General features: G+C 35.4%; 1 protein-coding gene across 1 annotated transcript in view; it reads right to left on the bottom strand.

Moving 5' to 3' along the window:
- Positions 1-24,098, bottom strand: part of LOC131876221 (probable LRR receptor-like serine/threonine-protein kinase At3g47570) — a 73,207-nt gene that overhangs the window by 13,711 nt on the left and 35,398 nt on the right. The window contains exons 2-3 of the mRNA XM_059221092.1: positions 12,497-12,606; positions 12,004-12,301 (exon numbers count right to left, since the gene is read on the bottom strand). Of these exons, the coding sequence (XP_059077075.1) occupies positions 12,004-12,301; positions 12,497-12,606 (408 nt within the window). The remainder of the gene's footprint in view (positions 1-12,003; positions 12,302-12,496; positions 12,607-24,098) is intronic.

The raw sequence follows: 24,098 nt of genomic DNA, 5'->3' as shown, positions 1-24,098 counted from the left end.
TCGTTACTTCTTCTATATGTTATTCTCATTCTTCTATTTGTCATCCTTAGTGTTGTCTACTTGAGGACGATGCAAAGCATTGAGATCTCTTTGGTCTCTCTCATGTTGACTCAAAAGACACATGTGTTCCCTTCTTCTAGGTGACCTTCCTTGATTGGGGAATGAAGAACAATTATGCATACATACATATGATATATACATGACTTATCATACAGCATACTGACCCCGAGGAAAGCGAAGTCACCTCGTGCTTTGTGTTTTGTGTCTATTATCCTTGGGTTTATCTCACACTTGGGGGCTAAATCCTTGCGATAACGTGCTCCTTTCCTTTCTCATTTCTTATGTGTATCACTACGTTAAAACAATCACCCCCGTTGAGGCACGTGCGATCGCTTTAACGTAGGGGGGCATACACCCTGACTATCCCTTCACGATACTTGAAAATTTCTTGGAGAACTTAGCTTTGCCTTGAAAATTTTCGGTATTTCTCTTACATGACTCATAGTGAGGGAACCTTACTACTGACAGTCATGGTTCTCCCTCGTGATCTTCCCTTTTACTTTGTCAATCGAAGTCGTAAGATCCTTAGTCCACTGGGGGCTTGGTGTGTCTTGCCTCCTTGACGTGGTGAAAGTCTTTCAATGATTCCTTGTACTTTACCGGAAGTATGAGCATACATACTCCCGCTAAAGTGGGGGCTAAATGTAGCTTCCTAAAATTGTGACACTTGCAATTTCAACTGCATTTCGGTCTTCACGATGGCGACGCAACACGCAACCTGAATGGAGACCCCAAAACTTGCTCACGACACCAAAAACTGCATTTTTCAAGCACCTTGGCCTGAACCTCCTTGCACCCCGCTGTCCCGGAGGTGGGACCAGAGCGCCCAGCGCCCTGGTCCCTAAGGACCAGGGCGCCCAGCGCCCTGGTCCCTGGGTCCTATTTTGGGCCCGGTCTCCTAAGTGATATCGGGTCTTTTTGATTGCAATTTGGAAATATACTTCCCTGGTCGGCCTAAGGTCGGGAAAATCAGTCTATCAGCCCTAATTGACAAGTATATAAACTACATTTTTCTCTCTCATTTGGCATGAGGAGGATATATGTACAAAGCGTGGAAACTATACTCAAGCATTCAAGCAATCAATCATTTCAAGTCTCCATTCAAGGCTAAGTGTTGCATTCAAGACAAGGATTCAACCATTGAAGAGGAGATCACTTATTACATGCTACATACTACAACATACAACATCTAAACCTTTGCACATAAGGATACCAACATCCTTAGAACAAGGTATTAGTACTTGTTTACATTACAGTCATTTACATTTACAGCTCTTGCTCATTTCTTGGTTAATTCCAAAACCGGGGTTTGACCTAAAGGCAAACCCCTAATCCCTAACCCCCCAATCGTCTTCGCTTTTCTGTGTGTAGGTTGCAGGTACGCGGCTGAGATTGAAGATCTGGAATCCTTGTGCAGAGACGAACCGATCCCCCTTCGTTTGACGGATTTTTCGGAGGACCATGGCGCCGGGCGCCATCGTCCCGACAACTTTTGCTCAAATTTGCAGGACAGCGCCGTATCGACATTTTACTGCTAATTCCAGGTCCGCAGCTTCATCCTATAACCTAAACTCAGTTTATAAGCGAATCTTTATGACTTTCTATGCATGCTTAGCTTAATTCTTCTATGCACATTCTTTACAAAAGAGGGTAGCCTTGCTTTCCTAACCCTTGAAATTCATTTAGCATCCAATCTTACATTGTGTGGGATTGAATCTTATGAGTTTCAACCCCTCTTTTGAATGTAAAGTCTTCCCCCTAAGTGAAAACCCATCGAATCCTAGCGAACCTCCCTTCTCTCTCCTCGGAGTCGGAAGAGGGGAGAACAACTAGGGTTCGACCGCGATTTTCCGCTTTACAATAATATTATATAAAATAGGTCACTTGGACCACAAAAACACTCAACAAAATATAATCCAAGAGATAGAGGGAACCCAAATCCATAACAACACATCCTTCTAGGTTGAAACCAAAGAACCACAGATGCTAACACATCCTCAAAAGTTGGCAGAAAACATAACATATAGATAAATAATCAGTTAGCAAAAACATCTTCTAATGTAAATTACTTAACACGGATCTCCACACACTATGTTGAGACCCATTCCATAACAATATTTTAACTCAACCTCCAATCCATATCCAAACCAAAAAGCATGATCCAAATAATAATACCCAACTAGGAATGTTGAAAACTTATCACAACTGAACATGTTAGAGTAATCGGGTCTTTACTTGATTAATTAAATGACATTTGTTTAATTAATTAAGTTGCCTTTATCTCTTTTACATTTAAGCTAACATTAGGTGCATAATTAATTATTATGTGCAAGCCTAGAGTTTTCCCTTTTAGGGTTTCTTGACCTATTAGAGCTTAATTCTTTTCTTTGTAAAATTAATCACATTACACATTTTTGTGAATATTGAGCTCTCATCTTTTTGAGCATTTTTTTGTGTATTTGTTGTTTCTTTGTTGCTTCCTTGCCTCTCCTTGTAACAGGTTTATTTCAGCTTGTAGAGATAATTTGGGCTCCTGTGGTGTTGTATTTCTCAACTCCCACATGGTATCATAGCTTCAAATCTGTAGCTACCTGTTCCTGTTTTGAGTATTTTGCATTGGAAGCAGATATGGGGTTTTTCAGATTTTTTTTTGTGCATCTAGGGATAGGCTTCTTTTTTTTTTTGAGCACTTTGGGCCTATACAGACCTCACAATCATGCTCAGAAGGCCCAAATACCCCTATGGTCATATAAAACTTTACCACTTTTGACACCTGACCCTTTGGGGGTATATTTTTCTTCTGTACCAGGTCGTATGGCCCTAGCAAGCAGTTCGAGAATTTTTTTTTCAAGAACTTTGCCTTTTTCATGGCATGTAGAGCGAAATTTGATTTTTTTGCTAAAAAAAAACAAAAAAAATAAAAATATTTTGGACAAAGTTTGTTTTAAAAAAAAAACTTTTTTGGGGGGGTTTGTTTTGGGTCCCCGTCGGCTTGATAGTCCGGCTGCCGACCCTATCAGCACAAGCCCTACCTTTCAGCCCCCACCACCCCCCTCCACCCCCCTCTAGTCCACAGTCCCTGCCATTCCCCGACCCCCACCACTGGCCTCCTCCCATCCACCGACCTTCCCCACCCGTACCTACCAGAAACCATCGCCCAGTTGCGCTTCCTGACCATTGTTGCCTTTGCACTGCCCAACTGCCCCTTGCGCTTCCCGGCTACCACCGACCCCTGCTGGTCTCTACCCCTACACCTCTCGCCTATTGATGCAGCCCTACCCCTCCACCATCGGAGCACCACCCATGGGCCACCTCCGTCCGACCCTGACACCAGACAACCCCTCCCTTTGGTTTTGAAAGGGGGTTGGTTTTTTCCTCATAACTTGAGAAAAAAGAGTCATTTTTTTGAAAACGAATAGGCGTCAGAAAGATGGTTTCGAGCCGGACCTCGTGGCATTGGATTTTTTTTGAAATTTTTATATTTGATTGTACTTTTTCCATTCAAAGTGGGGTCTCTTTTCTGCACTTCCAGGGCCATAGAATGAGCATCTGAACTCCATTTTTTGAAAAAATTATATTGTTGGAAAGCTTGTTCTGTGCACTTTCCATTCATATGAGTTTTCTTTCCAGATTTTGCTCGAAGAATATTTTATTCAGTTTTTTTCTTTTTAGCACTCTGGTAAATATCTTGGATGTTTTAGGTCCTGGGATCTCTTTCTTTGAGTAGGATATCTCGGTTTTTCCTGTTCTTTCTGTTTCCAGTCTTCTTATCATTGTAGCATTTTTGTTATGTACACACACTAAGATAAAGTGACATCATGCATTGTTTACTTGGGATCTTGCACATCTTGTGCCTTATTGTACATGAACTACTTGTAAAGTGCCATGGAGGGGTTGATGTTTTCCTTTTGTTTGCCATCTACCTTTGTCCAGTGAGTGTTCCTTCCATGACATTTTCATCATGATGTGTGTCAAGTGAGTGTTCCTTCCACAACACTATGTACTTTCTCAACACCTTCGATGTTCGTGGTTCTTCATCATGCAGTTCTTGTTGGCCATTCTTTTTAGTGTACCTGTCCCTCTCCCTTTTCAACATTATGGAGAGGTTTGTTTTGTTGTTCTAATGCTTCCTTGGTTCAATTGATTAGCTCTTCAGGCTTTGGTTTCTCATGCCATCTGTTTCTTCGAGTTCAGTAGTTTGCCTTTATTTGTCATCTGATTCGACTAGTGTCATTTGAGGGAACTCATGTAGATTACAGTCTTCTCTACCTGGTCATGTTCTATTTCAGTGGAGGTTTTTCAGATCAACAGTTACTCTTTGACAGTGTTTGCAGCTATTTTCTGCTTCAGTGGTGTTCTTCTTGTTTTTCCATCTCTATTTGGAGGAGTTTTTTCCCACGTGGTTTTCTATATTTCTCCGGTTCATAGAGATTTGGTTGTATTTGGGTACCTGATCAGGCCTTGTTGTTGGGACCCATCTTTCTTGCTTTTAGTAGTTGTTCTAGGTTTTATCTTCTCCCTAAGTCTTGCTTAAGGGGGGCTGTTAGAGTAATTGGGTCTTTACTTGATTAATTAAATGACATTTGTTTAATTAATTAAGTTCTCTTTATCTCTTTTACACTTAAGCTAACATTGGGTGCATAATAATTAATTCTTTTATTAATTATTATGTGCAAGCCTAGGGTTTTTGCTTTTAGTGTTTCTTGACCTATTAGAGGTTAATTCTTTTCTTTGTATCATTAATCACATTACACATTTTTTTGAATATTGAGCTCTCATCTTTTTGAGCATTTTTCTATGTATGCATTGTTTCTCTATTGCTTCCTTGCTTCTCCTTGTAACAGGTTTATTTTAGCTTGCAAAGATCATTTGGGCTATTCTGGTGTTGTATTTCTCAACTCTCACAGAACATACCAACTATAGACCAACACAACTCACTTGCAAAAAAGTACCAACACCAACGAATTGAACTAAAATATTGTATATACCAAAAAAAAATGTCTTTAAAACCACAACACTTTTATATATTTTAAAGCTACCAAGCATATTTTGGATCAGTTTGATAGACACTTTTACTGTCATAAAGAAACAACAACTAATCTCATCATCTGAGGAATCACGAACCCTATACATTTGATAGGACACCACTCATAAAGAATTAACATTGTATCCAAATCCATACACCATACTCTTCAAATTTTCAAGGAATGTAAAATATTCTTCCATTAAGACATTAATTATTGTTTCCTACATATTGAAACTTTTGCTATACTAACCTTCTAGAAATACCACATGTATGCACAAAATTTGACTACATAATGCTATACAATATTTTTCATCCATATGAGTGATCATTAGTCTCTTCACTCAACCTTTACCTCTACACATCATTGGATAACAACAACTACTACTACCACCACTTCTTTATAACATCATTTTAGAATTACTTTTATACGGATAAGAAAACATCTGACAAGACACCAACATTTAATCAGACAATTCTAGATAATACACTTCATCTAAACATCTACTACAACCTTTTTTACTTCTATATACTAATGATAATGACAATACAACATTGATATAAGCACATCAACAACATTAATATGAGGCAACACAAATTGTCAAACATTAGATTAGCATCAATAAAAACATATATTACCAACTACTCCAAGTTTCCTACCGATGTACACTACTGAAAATCTACAACTTCTTTTTTGAACACATACAACTAACTATGATAGACAATAATAAAATTTTGAAATCAATGACAACATAGTGGATCACTAGCATATTCCCAAACATTCTCTAAGTTTCCAACATTCTCCCTTGATGTCATTGATGAGAATTCTTGTGCCACCAACAAGAAGGAACATACTACACAAATCTCCTATTGAAATCTCTTCATTTTGTTACACATGAATCTTAATTTGTCATTGATGTCAAACTTATTGGTTGTTCTTGGTGATCCCTATTTGTGGATGTCAACTAGAAGTATTATAGAGAAGAGTTGTTTGAGATGCTAGCTCAAATATATATGAGATGACAACATGTTATGTTAATTAGTTTTTCTATTGGTATTTATGCCAAGTTTGATTGGTGTTCTGACTATTGGTGGGTATGTGCAGGATCATGGTGGACTAAACAGGCCCTTAAGTGGCAATGAAAATCAGAAAACAAAGTTTAGCAACTTGATGTAAAATTTTGAATAAGTTGCCAACATTATTTCAAAAATATGTAAGAATAAAATTTGTAGAAAATTGAATGTAGTTTCTGATCTACTAGTTGTTTTCTTGAAAAAAAAAATCTATTTGACAAAAAATTAAAATTTGAATGTAATAGAACTAAAATTTTAGGAAAAAGATAAGAAGCTGGTGTCTGTCTGACCATCCTAATGACAATCAAATAATAATATTTTTTAATAATATTTCAGACATTTAAGTAGAAGGATCATGTCCTGATGTGACATATTTTTTTGTATTTTTATTTTTGAAATAAATATTTAATTATGATTTTTTTACAACAACTTTTTAAAAATATAAAAAACTCAAATGTCTGACCACCATAACTTGGTCAAAACTTTATGAAATTTATTTTTATTTTATCCTATAGTATATGAAGCATAGAATGTGATGCATGTTTCAGATTTTAAAAATATGATATTGTTTGAAAGTTATAGATATTTTTCAATAACCTTATCAATCAGAACTTTAGTTTGAAAGTTATAGATATTGTATGATTTTTCAATATTTTGGTTGTATTTTTAATATTGCTTGTGTCAATATGTTGGTTTGGATGTTTACCTATAAGTAATATGATGCAGAGTTATATGCAAAATATGTGCAGTATGATGAATTTCTTTCAAGAATATGTGGATATGCTATTTTTGTAAGTAAACTAACCATAGGTATTCTAGATGACAAATATAGATGAAATATTGTGTTTCTATAGGTTTTATGTCTTTTTACTTGGTTCAAATACCATGTGAAGATCTCTTGTGAATATTCTAGTGAATAGTAACTTTGTCGGGTAATGTATGGTTATATCAGATATGTATAAGATGGACATGTGGATTGGAGTATAATAGTTATGGGAGACCGATTTTCTTGTATGTCAACTTTCCGATGGACAAATATTTTGTTGTGAGCACTATTTATGTCTATGATTAGAGTTTATGAAATTTTAGGATGTCGTAGAGGAATGCACTACATTCCTCATATTTCTAGTTCTATAAGGATGTTGTCGATCATTAGATTATGCTCCTCGCAAATTATGCATCTTATGTGGTAATCTGTATACTTTATTTTTTGGGTAAAATAGATTGATATGATTTGACTTATGTATTTTTTGGTGTGATTAGTTGTGTGTAGTATCTTGTTTTACATAATTGGAAGGTTTGTCAATATAGTGTAAATATTCACATGTCTCTTTTGCATTCTATATGTAATGTTTAGGGTTGATTATGTGTATAAATGATACATCTTTAAGTCGACCATGCAGAAGATATTGTTGATCTAGTTGGTATATAAAGGAGAGATAAATTGTGTTATTATGTATGTGAATATGAAGTGTTTGAGAGTGTCTAGATGGTGTGTGTATAAATGTAAGAAGAATGGTGCAAATATGATATAAGTTTGAGGTGATACAAAGGTCTAGATGTGTCATCGTTGACAATTTTTATGTCAACCTAAGCCATGTAGATAACGATATTTGATAACCTAATGGCTAAACCATCCTTACCTCCCCAAGACCTAAACCCTAAACCCTTAAGGAATTTTTGCCTTAGTCATTTTTCAAACATTTTTCTGTTTTATTATTAACTGACTCAAACAATCATATTATTTAAACTCATCAATTAAAGTGTCCTTTATTCATCTTGAAATTGGCTTTGTCTTACCCACTACTAGAAAATTTTGGATTGCATTGTTTGCGGCGGTCAAGGTTAATTGTCACTTGACCTTGCGATGTTGTGATTGGCCATTAGCTATTATTACCATCTAACATTGGCTGCAGAGTTCACAATTGTTGGCAGCCACTCCAATTTTCCCCTGCAATGTTGTGATTATAGCTAAGGGTTACTGCTAGTTGTTGGTTGTAGGGTTTGCATCACTTAGTGGTAAGTTTTTATTTTTACCTGCAATGTTACGATTGACTTTTGATGATTGAATGGATGTTGAGTTTCATCTTTGCATCTTCTATGCAACCATTTTGGGATACCCTATGATCGTACGAGATCTTGTCATATGTCTAGTCGAGCTTGTGATTTATGGGCTCAATCAGATGGTAGGGCCAATAAAATTTCACACATAATATCAATCATCCATTTTCACTAATAGATGAGATCAAGGGTGGTTTTTTATTTGACCGATTGGGGTACTTTTTGAGAGCTTTTGGGCCAAATCAATTTTATTCATTCATGTGCAAAGGGAAGATCCAATGGCTAGAATTCAAACTTGGGAGTGATCATTGAAATTCAAATGGGTCCCCAAGGTGGTTACTAACGTAACGGTCAAAACTTAGTTTCTGACTTAGTTGGTAACTTGTATCTAATAGGATTGTACTCCAACCACTTCCAAGTTCTATGAGATGATTTTCATTACTCATTTTTCAGTTAGTGTAGACATTCCCTAAGGTTGTCTATTTCCATTTATTACACATAGTTGACATTCTTTCTTGGTGGAGTATATATTGATGTCATCCCAGTTGTAGTGCCACCTAAACTTTAGGGATTTTATGCCCTCTTTGATTGCCAGAATGATTTTTTTCTAGGGATCTTCTCTAGCATGCAACATTGGATCTTCCATCTAATTCACAATCTTAATATCTCTCTAAACCTAACCCTAGTTGGTTAGAATTTTTTGATCCTAATGACATATCAAAGTTATTCTTGAAATATAAAGGAAACTTCATCAATTTGAAGTTGAGTTATTTCTTTCTTTTTTGTGTATACAACATAAATATTTTTATTATAACTCAAACCTTTTGAGTTTTCTCATTTAATTTATGCATTTTGTGCAAATTCTTCTAAAAATTCAATGAAGGATATTGTTGTTCCTATCCATTTCTCTTGACATTGTCATTGTATTATCTTGAGTTTTCACTATGATTTGTCTTTATAATCGTTTGTTTTTCTATGAATCAATATAATAATTTGGCAAGTATCTTTTTACTAGATTAGGTTGTATATTGTGTCTATAATTCATTTCATTTAGTATTATTGCATGATACGCTTCATCTTTCAAATTAATTTAAAGAAGGGGAATCATATAAAAATTTTGTGATCATCATTGGTAGAAATGAGTTGTGAATGTAATTAGTTCTTTGTTTAATAAGTTGTAGTCAGTTGAGAACCAAGAAACAAAAAAAAAAATTGCTGCATCATTGCAAGTTAGTTGTAGGTTTATGTTCCAAAGAATATGGAGGGGGGGGGGGGGGGTTGAATCAATGATAGAAAAAACAATAACACTTTAATTTTAGACTGGTAAAAACATTTAACTAGTTTACCAATGACTTTGAATATAATCCAAAGTTTTATAAAAGCATTCACCACATTCAAAAAATTCACCATAACACACATATTTATACATGAGAAACCCAACTAGGAACAACCATGGTGAGATTGAATGCACAAGTTAACTATCTATAGAAATAGATAACTAACCACTTAAGGCCTACAAATGCTTTGTTAGGAGTATATCCTATTAGAGATCTCAAGCCCTGTTAGGAGCTATACCAGGTTAAAGGTAACCTCAGAGGAGGATTTAGATCCAAGTTAATGAATCACCTTGTTAGAGGATTTATACAATGAGGCTTGTTAGAGCTTACTCAGTTAAGGGATTTTATTATTGTAGTTGTTAGGGAAAAACAATGGGAATGATCTAAGAATATAACTTTTTGCTTTTTTAGATCCTTTTGTGCACACACATTACTGCATCACTGACATACTCTGCAACTCCTTCAAAAAATTGCATCAACTCTGACTCATATTATAACTTGTATCATCTATATCAAATATCTCATCACAATGTCTTCTTATAGATATTAAATTTCATATCGGCCCTTGATCCTTGACACAATTTCCTAGGTTTAGTTAATCTAGACAATACTCATTAACATGAAATAAATTACTGCCATAGTGTTGGTCAATGGTAATATATGACAATCATTGATAACTCATCATACAAACTGGGAAACCAATTAGAACATAGATACCGGTTAAGTGTTGACTGCTTCAATACTGACATACCGATTCACTTGATAAACTGGATGATTGTCTCCATGCTCCTCTTTGACTTTATCTACTGCATCTCAAAACTGGAAACTCCATAACTGATCAAAACAAATTGTCTTAACTACATATACCGGTTGTCTACATATACTGATTTAGACATATTCATATTGGTTAGACTTCTTCATACATATGATACCCGTTGTCAATACAATGACTCAATAGTATACCAATTTATATATGACAATCAAAACAAATGTTCCATCAATGACAACACATAAGTCATAAAATACAAAAACCATCTTCATACCAACATTCTCCCCCTTTGGAATTGATGGCAACACTTAGAATTATTTTTTTGACAACTAAGCGTGCATACAAAAATTTACTCCATGATCTACACCGCCCCTTAGAATTTGCATGCCATTACAAAAATGATCATTAATCACCCTTAACAGTACAAACAAAAAATTGACTCTAAACTAATTCTACTCCCCCTTTGGCAACAATGCCAAAAAAAAAAGTAAAATACATACATTACATCAAAATTTGTTATCATCAAAAACTGCATATATATATAGATCTAAGAGTTTGTAAGTATTTACAATGCAATTCTCAAGAAAGTATCACTGAGATGAAACTTTAAATGTTTAAGGTCATTGTCCCATGTTTCTAACACTGTCTCAGTGATTTCAACATGTGTCAAAATTTGTGCAGCAAATTCTTCCATAGCATCAACAATGGTCATCTCCGATGTAGTAAAGATTGCTTCAGAATCCTTGTATGCTCTCCGTAAGATTTCAACTTTAAGAATTATCTGATTCTTCAGCTCCTTCAAGGATCTTATCCACTTCACCTATTCAAAATCATAAAATTCTAATATGTGTTGCAAGGCATCAACAAATTTACCAAAATTCAAATCAGAATCCGATACTGATATGTATGCATCACTTATCCTGTCTAGTTCCATCTTTGTATCTTCTCTCTTTTTCTTTAAGTCAAAACAAAATAATGATACTTTAGATATAGTGGCCAAAATCTTACCGTTAGTTTTTATTCCGGTTATCAAAAGATCTTTGTTTACTATTAAAGCAATCTTGCCTTTGTCAATTTCTAAAATCAATTTTTCTCCTCTTTTCTTCTTATAATCTTTCTTTGCTAAGGCATTAGTTGCCTCTTGAAATTATTTTAGTTGTTTGTTGGCATCAACAACTAACTGTCCAAGCTTAGCAACAAGGGTGGATAAATTACCTATATCAGTCTTTGGTGGGAGACTTGATGAAATTTCAACAACAGTTTGAATGCTCTCTGCTTCATGTTTATGCTCTTCCAACCTCTTCTTTTATGCACGAGATTGCATAGAAGTAGCAATCTCTATTAATTATGAGTCACTCAAATTGTCCATATCTATAGGACCTTTTATTCTTATTGAGTCATCATCATCGTCCTCAACTATTGTTTTCTTCTTCTTCTCTATTTTCTCTCTTCATCCTTTTTCTCTTTTGTCTTCTTCTCTAGTTCTTCTTTCCCTATCTTTGTTTGTTCCTCCTATGTTGGTGTAATGACTAGTGCTAGTTGACTTTCAACATTATGTTCCTCTAGTGGTGGTGGTTCCATATCCTCACTTTATTCAGTAGCCGGTGCATCTTCTTCTTTCTATTCCTTAACCATATCTGGTTCCTATTCTTTTTCTTAAATAGGTTCATTATAGGTACCGATTATATCAACAGTATCTTGAACATATTCGGTTTCATCCACAAAGAATATGAAAGGTGGTGAAATAGTTTCACCCTTATCCTTATCAGTGTAGACTTCATTTGGCACAACTATTTCTTCAATGTCCATTTTCGGTGGAGCTCTGGTTCCAGTCTGATCAAGCTTATTGTGATAGTTCTTTGACTGATCATTCATTTCCTGACTATCTTTAGCATCCCAATGAGTATCATCTTCAACCTCTTGTATTTTTCCTTCCAATAGTCTCAATCTCCTTGTTCTTGCATGAAATTGTCCTTTCTATTTAGCAAGCATTTCTAATCATTCTTCATGAGACAATTCAAGAAAGTATTGAGCAAAAATTATATCTACAATCTCTTGATCATGATCAATGATCATCTTCCATTTATTTTCAAAAATTAAATTCAAAGAATCAAAACTTAACTTTTGAATTTCATGTGGTAACCGATTATATTGACATAGGTAATTGATTACCTCTTGTGTCGCTTCTTGTTTCTGAGCCTCATCAAAAGAATCAGAATACTCCTTTACGTAATTAAATTGCTTTCTTTTTAATGTTTTTAGAGTCCTCTCAAAATGACTCACTGGCTTGTAAGATGCAACATCAATAGAAATATAAATATTTTGTTTAGGGATTTCCTTTACTAGTTTAGGTTTCTTACCAGTTCCCTTTAGTTTCTTCTTTTCTTCCTTAGATTTAGTTTCCTCATATTATTCTTGTAGGATGACATGTCTACCTCTCTTTCTAGTGGCAGTTTGCTTCTTTGTGTACAACTTGGGTACCAGTTCCTTCTTGGTTTGGACACTTCGTGTTACTCTAGTACCAGTTGACACAAAAGCTTCTTGATCATCTTTCTTCTTTTTCCCTTTTACACTACGGGGTTGTGCTATGCAATTCTTTCTTGGTAAGTACCAAGTCTTTTCTTCTTTTTATCCTTAGTTGATTCGAGAAGGTTGTTGGTGTGTGCAGGAAAAGTGGTGCGATGAAATGGAAAATACAAATCCAGGACTAGTCCACACACCAATGGGACTCTTGCTCCAAGTTATGGAGTTATATGGAATAACTCAACTTCCCAAGGGATGCTCCATTATTCTTTATCTCACAAGACCCCTCAAGTCAATGCCTTTGCTCTCATATCACTAAGCAAAGTTACTTAGGGATGACAATCATGAGAATGAGGGATGTTTGATCAATCTAACATGAATGCAATCCTAAATGTGCATGATATTAACAAACATGAATTAAACTAGCATATATATGATGATGAGATGAAAGGATAAGTAAAAGAAATATCCTAACATGATACACTAGCTTAATATGATTATTTATGATAATTAAAATTCTTCTAAAATGTTTATTAGATTATTTCTATTCAAAGAGAGACTAAATACTTGATAAAATGACTAGATATGCTTAGTAAAATGCCTATAAATGTGATGCTAAACACTTGGATTTGAAAATAGAGGAATGAGGGCTCTATTTATAGGAAAAATAGGGCAATCAAGTGTCAAGATTGGATAATCTTAACAAGGGCCAAGATTGAAAGCTATCTGATGCCCTCCTAAATGGCACAAGATTAGTCCAAGATCAATCAACACAAAACACACAAAAAGTTAGCGTTAGTCAATCAAAAACTAATCTAAAAAGGCATACCAAAAGAGAGACTAAAAGCATGCAAGCATATTTAACTATCAAAGCAAACATGATGAGGCATCTCCAAATACCTCCTAACATACTCCTAGCTTCTTCTCCCTTGTTCCTCTCCTCTCCAAGTTCCAAAATAGTGTAGCTCTCAGCAGCTTTTTGCACTATGGATGCTTATGGAGGATTGAGATTTATAGAATAGCTCTAAATGTGAAATAAAAAGCTATTTTAATGCTAAAATGAAGTATTTTACCAAAAAGACAAGATTTAGATTGTTTATGCTAAAAATGCTCTCTAAAATGTCTATAGTCTAAATGCATACAAGTTTTCAGGATCTGGATTATGAAGGAATGGGCTCTATTTATAGGAAAAATGGAGCAATGGATGGTTGAGATTGAGTAATCTCAACAAGGGTCAGGATTGAATGATTTCAAATCCATGTGAGGGCTTTCAACCCAATCCCAGGATGACAAGTGTCAATGTGAGATAGGTTGAGAGGAGAGGGAATAAGCATTAAATGCCTGATATGACCTTGGGATTTTGAGTCAAGGTTGGTTGAATGAATAAACTCTTTATTCAAAGAATAAAGCTTTTATCAAATGGATAAACTCTTGTGCAAATGTGAAATGGATGAATATGGTCAAACAATAAATGTTTGGGGAGACAAGATTGAAATAACCATAAATGGTTATGTAAGAGCCATAAATGGTCATGTAAGAGCCATTAGTGGTCTTGGAAGACTTTGGAGGTTAATTTGTTGAACACACAAAGCATTAAATGCTTTTCAAAGACTTTGGAGTCTTTGAGAAGTGACTCCATTTTGCTTAGGAATGTGACAATAATTAGGGGATGGATTAGGCTAATCAGGAAGGGGTTAGAAGAATCTAGAAGGGGATTAGATTTTGCAAGTGGATTTGGTGGGTGAGGGAAAATAGGATTTTATTAAAATAAAAATTCATTTATTTCAATAAATGTGTGCAAGTTGCATTTGTAGGAAAATGCAAGTGGGGGGGGTTTTAAAATGATTTAAATAAATGTTAATTTATTTAAAAGAGGAAAAGGGGGATTTTAATTAAATAAATTGATTTTATTTATTTAATTGATTTGTATTTGGTTTAATGAATTAATTAAAATAAATTGAATAATTTATTTAATTAATAGAAGAATGTTTGGGGATAAATTAATTTAAATATTAATTTAATTAATTGATGGCTAGTGGATTTTTAATCAAATAAATACGAAATATTCATTTAATTAAAATGGACAGATTTATGTGACTACACTATCAATCCATGTTTACAATTCTCACCAATGAAATGGTGACAATTGTCAACAAGAGACTACTTGAGAGGAGATCTAAGAAGCATTAAATGCTTGATAAGACCTCATGGTTACCTTAGGAGGTAAGGGTTAAGGTTAGGTTAAGGTTATCCTTTGGACAAATCTTTTACCCAAGGGGTAAACTCTTGTGCAAGGGTTAAAGGGATAACCATGGTCAAAGCAATGAATGCTTGATGAGACCCCTGGGTTAGATGTGGCTTGAGTTAGAGAGAAAGTCTCTAATCATGCAAGAGGGTTGAGTTAACCATTAATGGTTTGGAAGACTTTCAAGGTTGACTTGTTGAAGACATAAAGCCTTTAATGGTTTTCAAATAATTTGAGGGTTTGAGAAGTGACAATATTTAGTAGATGGGTTAGGCTAATTTAGAAGTGATTAGAAGAATCTAGAAGGGGGGTTTAGAAAGGAAAGTGGGAGATGTAGGAGAACGCAAGTGGATGGAGGGTAATTTTAATTAAAATAAATTGCTTTATTTCAACAAAAATAGATGCAACTTGCATAAATGCAAATGGGGGATTTAAATAAATAAATTATATTTATTTATTTGAAGTGAACAATTTAATTAAATGTAAATTTAATTTAAAGGGGTAGAAAGGGGATTTAATTAAATAAAGTGATTTATTAAATTTAAAGGATATGAAAGGCCTAGGTGAATTTAATTAAATAGAGGAATGGGAATAAAATGAATATTAAATATTCACTTATGAAAGTGGTCATTTTGATATGTCTACATTTTGTCCCTCTTTGAAGTGACGTGTGTGCACATGTTGATTCAAAGAAAATTTTGCTGGATATGATGTTTGTGTGGAGATGTTGATATGATGATGTTGTGCCTTATATTTGATGAACAATATTGATGGTGCCCCCTCGGGATATGAATCAAATATTTTGAAAAATTTGTTGATTTTGATGATCATTTTTTAATTAATTGCCTTTTTAAATTTTGATTGTGTTGAATGCATTGTTTAATTGATTCATCTCTCGAAAATGATGTTTGATAGGAATGATGAAGAGTAATGTGGGCATAGCGCGTACATATCCCACATGTCCACTAAGGATTTGAAGAAATGAGAAAGAATAATGTGGGCATAGCACATACACGTCCCACACATCCACCCAGGTCGTGTTGGTATGAATCCCAATTGTCGATATGGTTCAAGTGTTGATATGGGTCCTAATTCAATATGGGTCCTGATTTGATGCTTGTGAAATGTATCTTCATGTTGCTTGATTTCTCAATATGGATCTTGATATTGCTTTTGATATGGGTCTTTGAGTGGATTGATTTCAATATGGGACTCTGATATTGCTTTCGATATGGGTCTTTGATTTAATTGATTTTGATATGGGACTTGATATTGCTTTCGATATGGGTCTTTGATTTGATTGATTTGATGTGATATCTAAGGACTTTGGACATTTATTTGTTCTATCTGATGATTGATCCTGATTGATTTCCTTTGAATCGGCATGTGGTCACACATGTGCATGATGATATGATATGGATTCAGCAATTTTGATTTTGATGAGCTATATGATGTGATTTTAATCTATGACTTTTGCAGATGATGATGTAGATGATGGTTGAATTTGATGAATGAAGATATTTCTAAGATGTTGTCGATATGATATGTGATAAATAATGATGAACAACTAATACCCTAATTGCTACTGAGAGGGGGGGGGCGGGGGTGAATCAGTACACACAAAAACTTGCTTCAATATTTTGACACTCTCTGAACACAAATAACCGGTTGTCTATACCATTGTACTTAACCATAGCAATACCGGTTAACACAAATACTTCATACAACTAAACTAGTCAAACAAAAGTACTTCAAATAGCATCCAATAATTCTTAAGTCTAGATAGCTATTTTACCAGTTTGATCATGCATGAGTTGCACTAGTAATATCGCAACCATTAGCTTTGCATCCATATACAACTGAACAAAAACTACTCAATCATCACTTAAAAAATACACAGCGCATGACACACATATTTTTCACATGGAAACCCAAATGGGAAAAACCATGGTGGGAATGAATACCCACAAGGTTGTTTTGAACTGTTTTGAAGTCCACTCTATTAGGAGCCTACTTCGGTTAAAGACTTTACAATAAGGTTCTGTTAGGAACCGATCCTGTTAGGGATCACCTGGTTAAGGGATGGCTATAAACCCTATTAAAGGTTACCTTGGTAGAGGATTTAAATAACTCAATGAGCTTGATTCACCTGGTTAGAGGATTTACAACAAGCCTATTAAAGATACCTAGTCAAGGGATTTTCTTTCTGTTGAAATGGTTAGAAGACAAAAGATAAAACTCCAATCTGATAACAGTACTACTTTGCTAAGGGAGATCATTTTCAGTTCCTCTCTTCTGCAATCACACTCTGCAGACTCCTTACTCTAGTTTGGCAAGTATCAAGTCTTAAACACACATACATAAACACAAATTTTGGCAACATAAATAATAACAAACATCATCAACCTTATAGACAACAATTAGGTCGATAGCATAAACCCTAAACCCTATAGGTTTATGTTTTTAGCTACAAGCAGTTTGATCCTGACCGTTAAATGCATTGCATAGAATAAAACAATCTGAGAAAGATGTCAAGTCATTCTGCATCGTCTAATCTTCACCACACCTAGAAATTAGTAACCCATCACGCGTTCTTCACACACTACTAAGAGAAACACACATTCCCGAGGTAGACATTTAAAGTATTCGCTCTTCACTCGCAAGATCCTCAAAGAGATTATTCACATGCACATAAATGACATGGCATCTTGATCTCATCCTTATCTCTTAACTAACTCATCAGAGAATGTCATCGGTTGCACTGCACAAGTCAGATGGCCAAACCAAAAACCCTCAAGCTGAACTAAGACTACAAACCGGTAGTCAAACTGTGAAGCCAGACACCAGTTCAGTCCATCCTGGTTGACTATAGCTGCTTCTAGTCTTCACACTAGTTCATACCGGTTTACCTGCTTGAGCATCATATACCGGTTCACTTATTGACATCAATGACAACACACATTATCATTGCTTCATCATATGCCAACAATCTCCCCCTTTGGAATTGATGGCAATACTCAGTGAATCATTGCTCCGTAAAATATAGACAACAGTTGACACTATACCTGTGCAACTTAAAATATCACCATCACTTGGACTGATCAGTGTATACATGCTCAACATCTTCTCCTCAAACAATATATCTTCTCCCCCTTTGACAACAATGCCAAAGTGGAGGCATAAGATTCCAAGTTCCACCATGTTGCTCCCCATGTGGAGTAGCATCCTTCAACACATCAATCCTGTAAGATTGGTCACTGCAGTATCTGACTGATGTGGAGCACATGTCTTTAATGTATTTCATGAAGGGGCAGAACCCCTAATTCACCTCTCAAATAGGTAAATGTAGTCTTTGGTAAGGGCTTAGTGAATATGTTTGCTAGCTGCTCCTTATTGGAAACATGTTCTAATACAACCTCTTTATTCTGAACTTTTTCTCTTAAGAAATGATACTTGAGCTCAATATGCTTGGTCCTAGCATGTAACACCAATTTTTTGGAAATATTGATTGCACTAGTATTATCACAAAAAATACTCACCGGTTTAGATACAATCACTTTGAAGTCATCTAGTACACGCTTCATTCAGATTGCCTAAGTGCAGTTCATAAATTTTGCCACATACTCTGCTTCAATTGTAGACTAGGAGATACAACTCTCCTTCTTACTCATCCACGAGACTAGTCTTCCACCGAGGAAGAACGCTCCACCGCTTGTTCTCTTCCGATCATCCACATTGCCTGCCCAATTTGCATCAGTAAATACTTTGAGATCAAAGTTGCCATTATATGGATACCACAATCCATAATCAAATGTTCCCTCCAGATACCTAAGAACTTTCTTTACCGCTACCAAGTCGGATTCTCTTGGACTCTTCTGAAAATGGGCCACTATGGCCACTGCATGAGCAATATCCAGTCTGTTGTGCACCACATAGTGTAGCTTACCAATCATTAACTGGTACTCCTTCTCACTCACCAACACTGAATCATCCTCCTTCTTCCTAAGCATATCCTTTGCATACAAGTCTTGCCTTGTTTCTTACCATTGTGCCTTCTTCATTGAGCTTATTCCTGAAGACCCATTTGGTACCTATGACATTCTTGTGTTCTAGTCTAGGTACCAAGGACCATGTTGCATTCTTCTCTATCTGGTCCAACTTCTCTTCCATTGTCTTTATCCAATCTTCATCAGTAAGTGCCTCTCTAGTGGTCTTAGACTCAAATTCTGAAATTGTGCAAGAGTTTTCTTTCACCTTTCTCCTTGTGAGTAACCCTGCATCTTTGTCTCCAATGATTTGCTTCAGATCATGATGCAGTTTTACATACCTAGGAATGACCCTAGTTGGTTTCACTTGCTTTTCCTCTTCTTCTTCCACTTCATCTTCTTCTTCTCCTACTACAGCTTCTACTGGTATAGAAACCCTGAGGTCTTTCTAGTGTTTGCAACTTATTTCCTTCTCAGTCAGTTGCTAGAAGACTACACCCGGTTCATCTTCCACTTGCTTGCTACTAGTTTCCTCTGATTACTCAGGGGACTTGTCAACTATGACATTGATACTCTTAACAATTTTCCAAGTCCTATTGTTGTAGCACTTGAGAGCTTTGCTTTTAGTGGAATATCCTAGAAATATTCCTTCATCACTCTTAGCATCAAAATTTCTCAGATGCTCACCTCTCCTAATATAGAACTTGCTGCCAAATACTTTGAAATAACTTATATTAGGAGTTCTCCCATTCTAGTACTCATGGGGGGTTTTGTCTTTAGCTTTCTTGCTGAGTACCCAATTCAGAGTGTATGTGGGAAAAGTGGGCTGATAAAACTTAATATGTGAAAATATTGTAAAATGACTAGTCCACACACACACAGAGGACTTCTTGGTGCAAGCTATGGAGTAATAACATATTACTCAGCTTCCCAAGGAGGGTCCCATGGTTCTCTATCTCACAATGTCCCTCAAACCAATGTTTTGCTCTCAGATTACTGAGCAAAATGGTTCAGGGATGGCAAATGTAAGAACGAGGGATGCTCTGATAGATTTTAGTATGAAATGGATGTTAAGCTATGTATGATTCTAAAAATGCAATAAACTAAATGATAAGATGACAGGGTTAGTATAAATACTATCCTAGCATACTATATTTAGTCTATGATTGAGCTAAATGATAAAGAAATTACTCTAAACATGCATATTTAGTCTAATTCCTGATCTAAAAGAGGCTAAATGATGAGCATATATGAAATGAGAAAGCTTGAAAGAATTTGAGCATAAGTGTAATGCTTCAAATTTGAAAGATGATTGTTTAAAATGGAGGAATGAGAGCTCTATTTATAGCACAAACAGGGCAATGGATGGTCAAGATTGAATGGTTTAATCAAGGGTTGAGTTTGAAAGTTGGGGATCCATGTGCACAATTGACACCAATGAAATGGTGACAAGTGTCAACATAGGATTGGGTTGAGAGAAGGGGTTGGAGGAATTAAAGGCCTGAGAAGACCTCATGGTTATCTAGAGGCTAAGGGTCAAGTCTAAGTTAGGCTTACCCACTGAATTAAGAGTTAATCCAAGGATAAACCTTTGTGCAAATGATTAAGAGATAATCATGGTCAAAGCATTAATGGCCTGATGAGACCCTTGGGTTGGATGAAGGTTGATTCAAAACAAATGTTTTAACCATGTAGGAGGGTTTGAGTTAACCATTAATGGTTATTGGAGACTTTGGGGATTAAGTGGTTGAAGGTTGAAAGCCTTCAATGGTTATCAAAGACTTTGAGCCATTTGAGAAGTGACTTCCCTTTGCTTAGGGATGTGACAAAGTTTAGAGGAGGGGTTAGGTTAATTAGAAGTGATTAGAAGATTCTAGAAGGGATTAGGAAGGGGTTTGGGATTTTGCAAGTGGATGGAGGGATAATAGGATTTAATTGAAATAAAGTAATTTAATTCAATTTGGTTGCAATTTGGAGAAATTAAATAAATTAGATTTATTCAATTTAGGATAACTATTTAATTAAATTTGAATTTAATTAAAAGTGGATAGGGGGATTTAATTGAATAAAATGATTTATTCATTAAATGGTATGGTGAATTTAATTTAAATAAATTGAGTAATTTACTTAATTAAATAGAAGAATGTGGATAATTTAATTAAATTGGATTTAATCAAATAGAGAAATGAACATAAAATATTCATTTAGGAATATGGTCATTTTTATACGTCTACATTTTGCCCCTCTTTGAAGTGACGTGTGTGCACATGTTATTTCAAAGAAAATGATGCTTTATCATGATTTATGATTAAATACAATTTTTGTGTCGTTCTTTTGATTTGCCAGTCGTGCCCCAGATTTGATGTGATGCCCCAGATTCGATATTTGATGGTGATGCCCCCTCGGGAGATGAATCAATATTTTGAAAAAAAATAAATTTTTTTTATTTAATTTGATGAGTTGCGTACCTTGTTTCAAGTTCAATGTGTGAAGCCTGAGTTGTGTTACAAGCTAATATGGGTTAGAAACTTGAGTTGTGTTACAAGCTGATATGGGTGGGAAACTTGAGTTGTTTTACAAGTTTATGTGATTGTGGAGACTTGAGTTGTATTACAAGTTTTGATATGGTTTTTGATAACTTGAGTTGTGTTACAAGTTGATATGAAAATGATAGGATTTTGAACCTGATGTAGATGAGCAAATTGTTTCATGTTGTTGATGTGAGCTTGATTTTGATATCTTTGTTTTGATGTGGAAACTGATATTGGATTTGATGTTGAGATTTGATATGATAATGCCCCCTCGGGAGATCGTTCATGCACAAAAAGCATGAATGATCTCTCGAAAGAAGAAGAATGTTGTTTGAAAGATAGAAGAGTAGATAGTGATAGCATGCATGGGTTTGATAAGATTGATTAGATTGATTGGAATGAGAGCAAGTCTTGTTTCAGGTATGACACCTCTTGTATAAGACATGGATGATCGAGCATCTGGTTTCAGGAATGATACCACCTGTATAAGATATGGATGTTCAAGCATCTGGTTTCAAGAATGATACTGCCTATATAAGACATGGATGATCGAGTGTCTGGTTTCAGGAATGATATATCCTGTATAAGACCGATCAAAATGCCTAGTTTCAGGAACAATATATCCTATATAAGAGCTGATCAAAACATCTGGTTTCAGGAATGATATATCCTATATAAGAGCTGATCAAAACATCTGGTTGCGGGAAAGATACATCCTGTATAAGGCATGATAGAAGATAGTTTGGAAGAATGAGAAAAGATAGTTTAGAAGAATGATAGAAGATAGGTTGGAAGAATGATAGAGATCTAAAAGTGAAGAAAGATTCCATGATGATGTGATAGATATGCATGCGAGGGATGCAATGATGAATGATGAATGATATTTTGAAAATGAGATGTATGATATGATATGCAACTAATTGTAAAATGATATGCAACTAATTGTAAAATGATATGCAACTATTTTTTATTTTTTTTTTGGTAGCATCCTCATTCTGTATTTGCCATCCGATATAGCCATTTGTTTGCTTTCTTTGGAGATATCACCATTGAGCATTGATTTGTTTAGGATATGTTGAAAATTTATACAAGCATAATGGTATAATTGAACCATAATGACCAGAGAAAAATTTACATGATTTTTGATTTTGCAAGATAGCACAAGTGTCAAGGTATAATTGAACCAGGACGACCTGAGTGCATATTGCGTAAACAGACAAGATTTGATCATTTGTATGTGTGAAGTGGAATCAAGCCTTCAGTGATATTCGATGTATCACGTCCCGAGGCATGTATTCACATAGTACAAGTGATCGCCTCCCAGACAGAAGACTAAGAAAATATTGGAAGTTCCCCTTGACCTCTAGCTGTGAAGCATTTAGTGAGACAAGGAAGAGAATCCAATAATTCAAAAAAAAGTTCAAAAAAATGCAAAACTAGTTAAGATTTTATGCTATAGTGCAACATTCAGTACTTCAGAAAATCATCCATCCTTGTTATTTTTGATTTGTTTGGTTTTGTTTGGTGATGAAGCGTACTTGTTGGTTTTTGTGGTTTGTTGGATATCATGCTATTGAGTTTTGCATCTGGTTTTGATTGTTTGAATGTTTGCAAGATTGATATGATTTACATGCCCCTAGCCGAGTGTGCCTCTTGATGTGAATATGTACAGTGATTCCAAGCCATGGTGGATTAGTGGTAAAAGAATATATAAGTCAGGATAGTAACTACGCTAAGTATGTCCTGAATGGATATTTGCTAAGTGTCTGGCGACGGCCGATAGTGTTTGTATGGATAAAATGGTATGGATATAAATGGAGGAGCCATTTTTTCACAAGAGTGCCTATTGACCAGGTTTGCACCCTTTGTTTTTATTGTACTTTGTATTTGCTTTATCTGGATTTTTTTTTTTTTTTCCGTGCACTAGGCCACTTAAGTATAGTACCTTTTCAAATGGTGTTGTTGGTTGGTTCATTGAGCACATCTCCTTTAGAATTTGTTAGCTGATAAGCACCTGATCCATAGACTGATATGATAACATAGGGACCCAACCAGTTAGGTTCAAATTTCCCTTTCTTTTCTCGATCGTGTTGATTTCTTGGATTTTCTCTGAGGACTAGGTCACCAACCTTGAAGTGGCGGGGAATGACCTTGTGATTGTAGCTCCTGCACATGCGTTGCTGATATGCTTTGAGATGAGTATAAGCATGGTGTCGTCTTTCATCTAAGAGTTCAAGTTCTTGCAGTCGGTTAACGCGATACTCTTCATCTGGGATTAATCCTTTCAAAGAGGCTCTGAGAGATCGGATTTCTACCTCCAGGGGTAAAATAGCTTTGGATCCATATACCAATGAGTACGGTGTTGCTCCTGTAGGCATGTGGATGCTGGTCCTGTATGCCCAAAGTGTTGGATTGAGTTGTACATGTCAATCTTTGCCTGCATCATTCACTGTTTTCTTAAGGATTTTCAGTATTGTTTTGTTAGATGC

The sequence above is a fragment of the Cryptomeria japonica genome, chromosome 5 (genome assembly GCF_030272615.1).
Source record: "Cryptomeria japonica chromosome 5, Sugi_1.0, whole genome shotgun sequence".
Taxonomy (NCBI): Eukaryota; Viridiplantae; Streptophyta; class Pinopsida; order Cupressales; family Cupressaceae; genus Cryptomeria; species Cryptomeria japonica.
The sequence above is the reverse complement of the archived record's forward strand: the minus strand, read 5'-3'. Positions and strand labels throughout refer to the sequence as shown.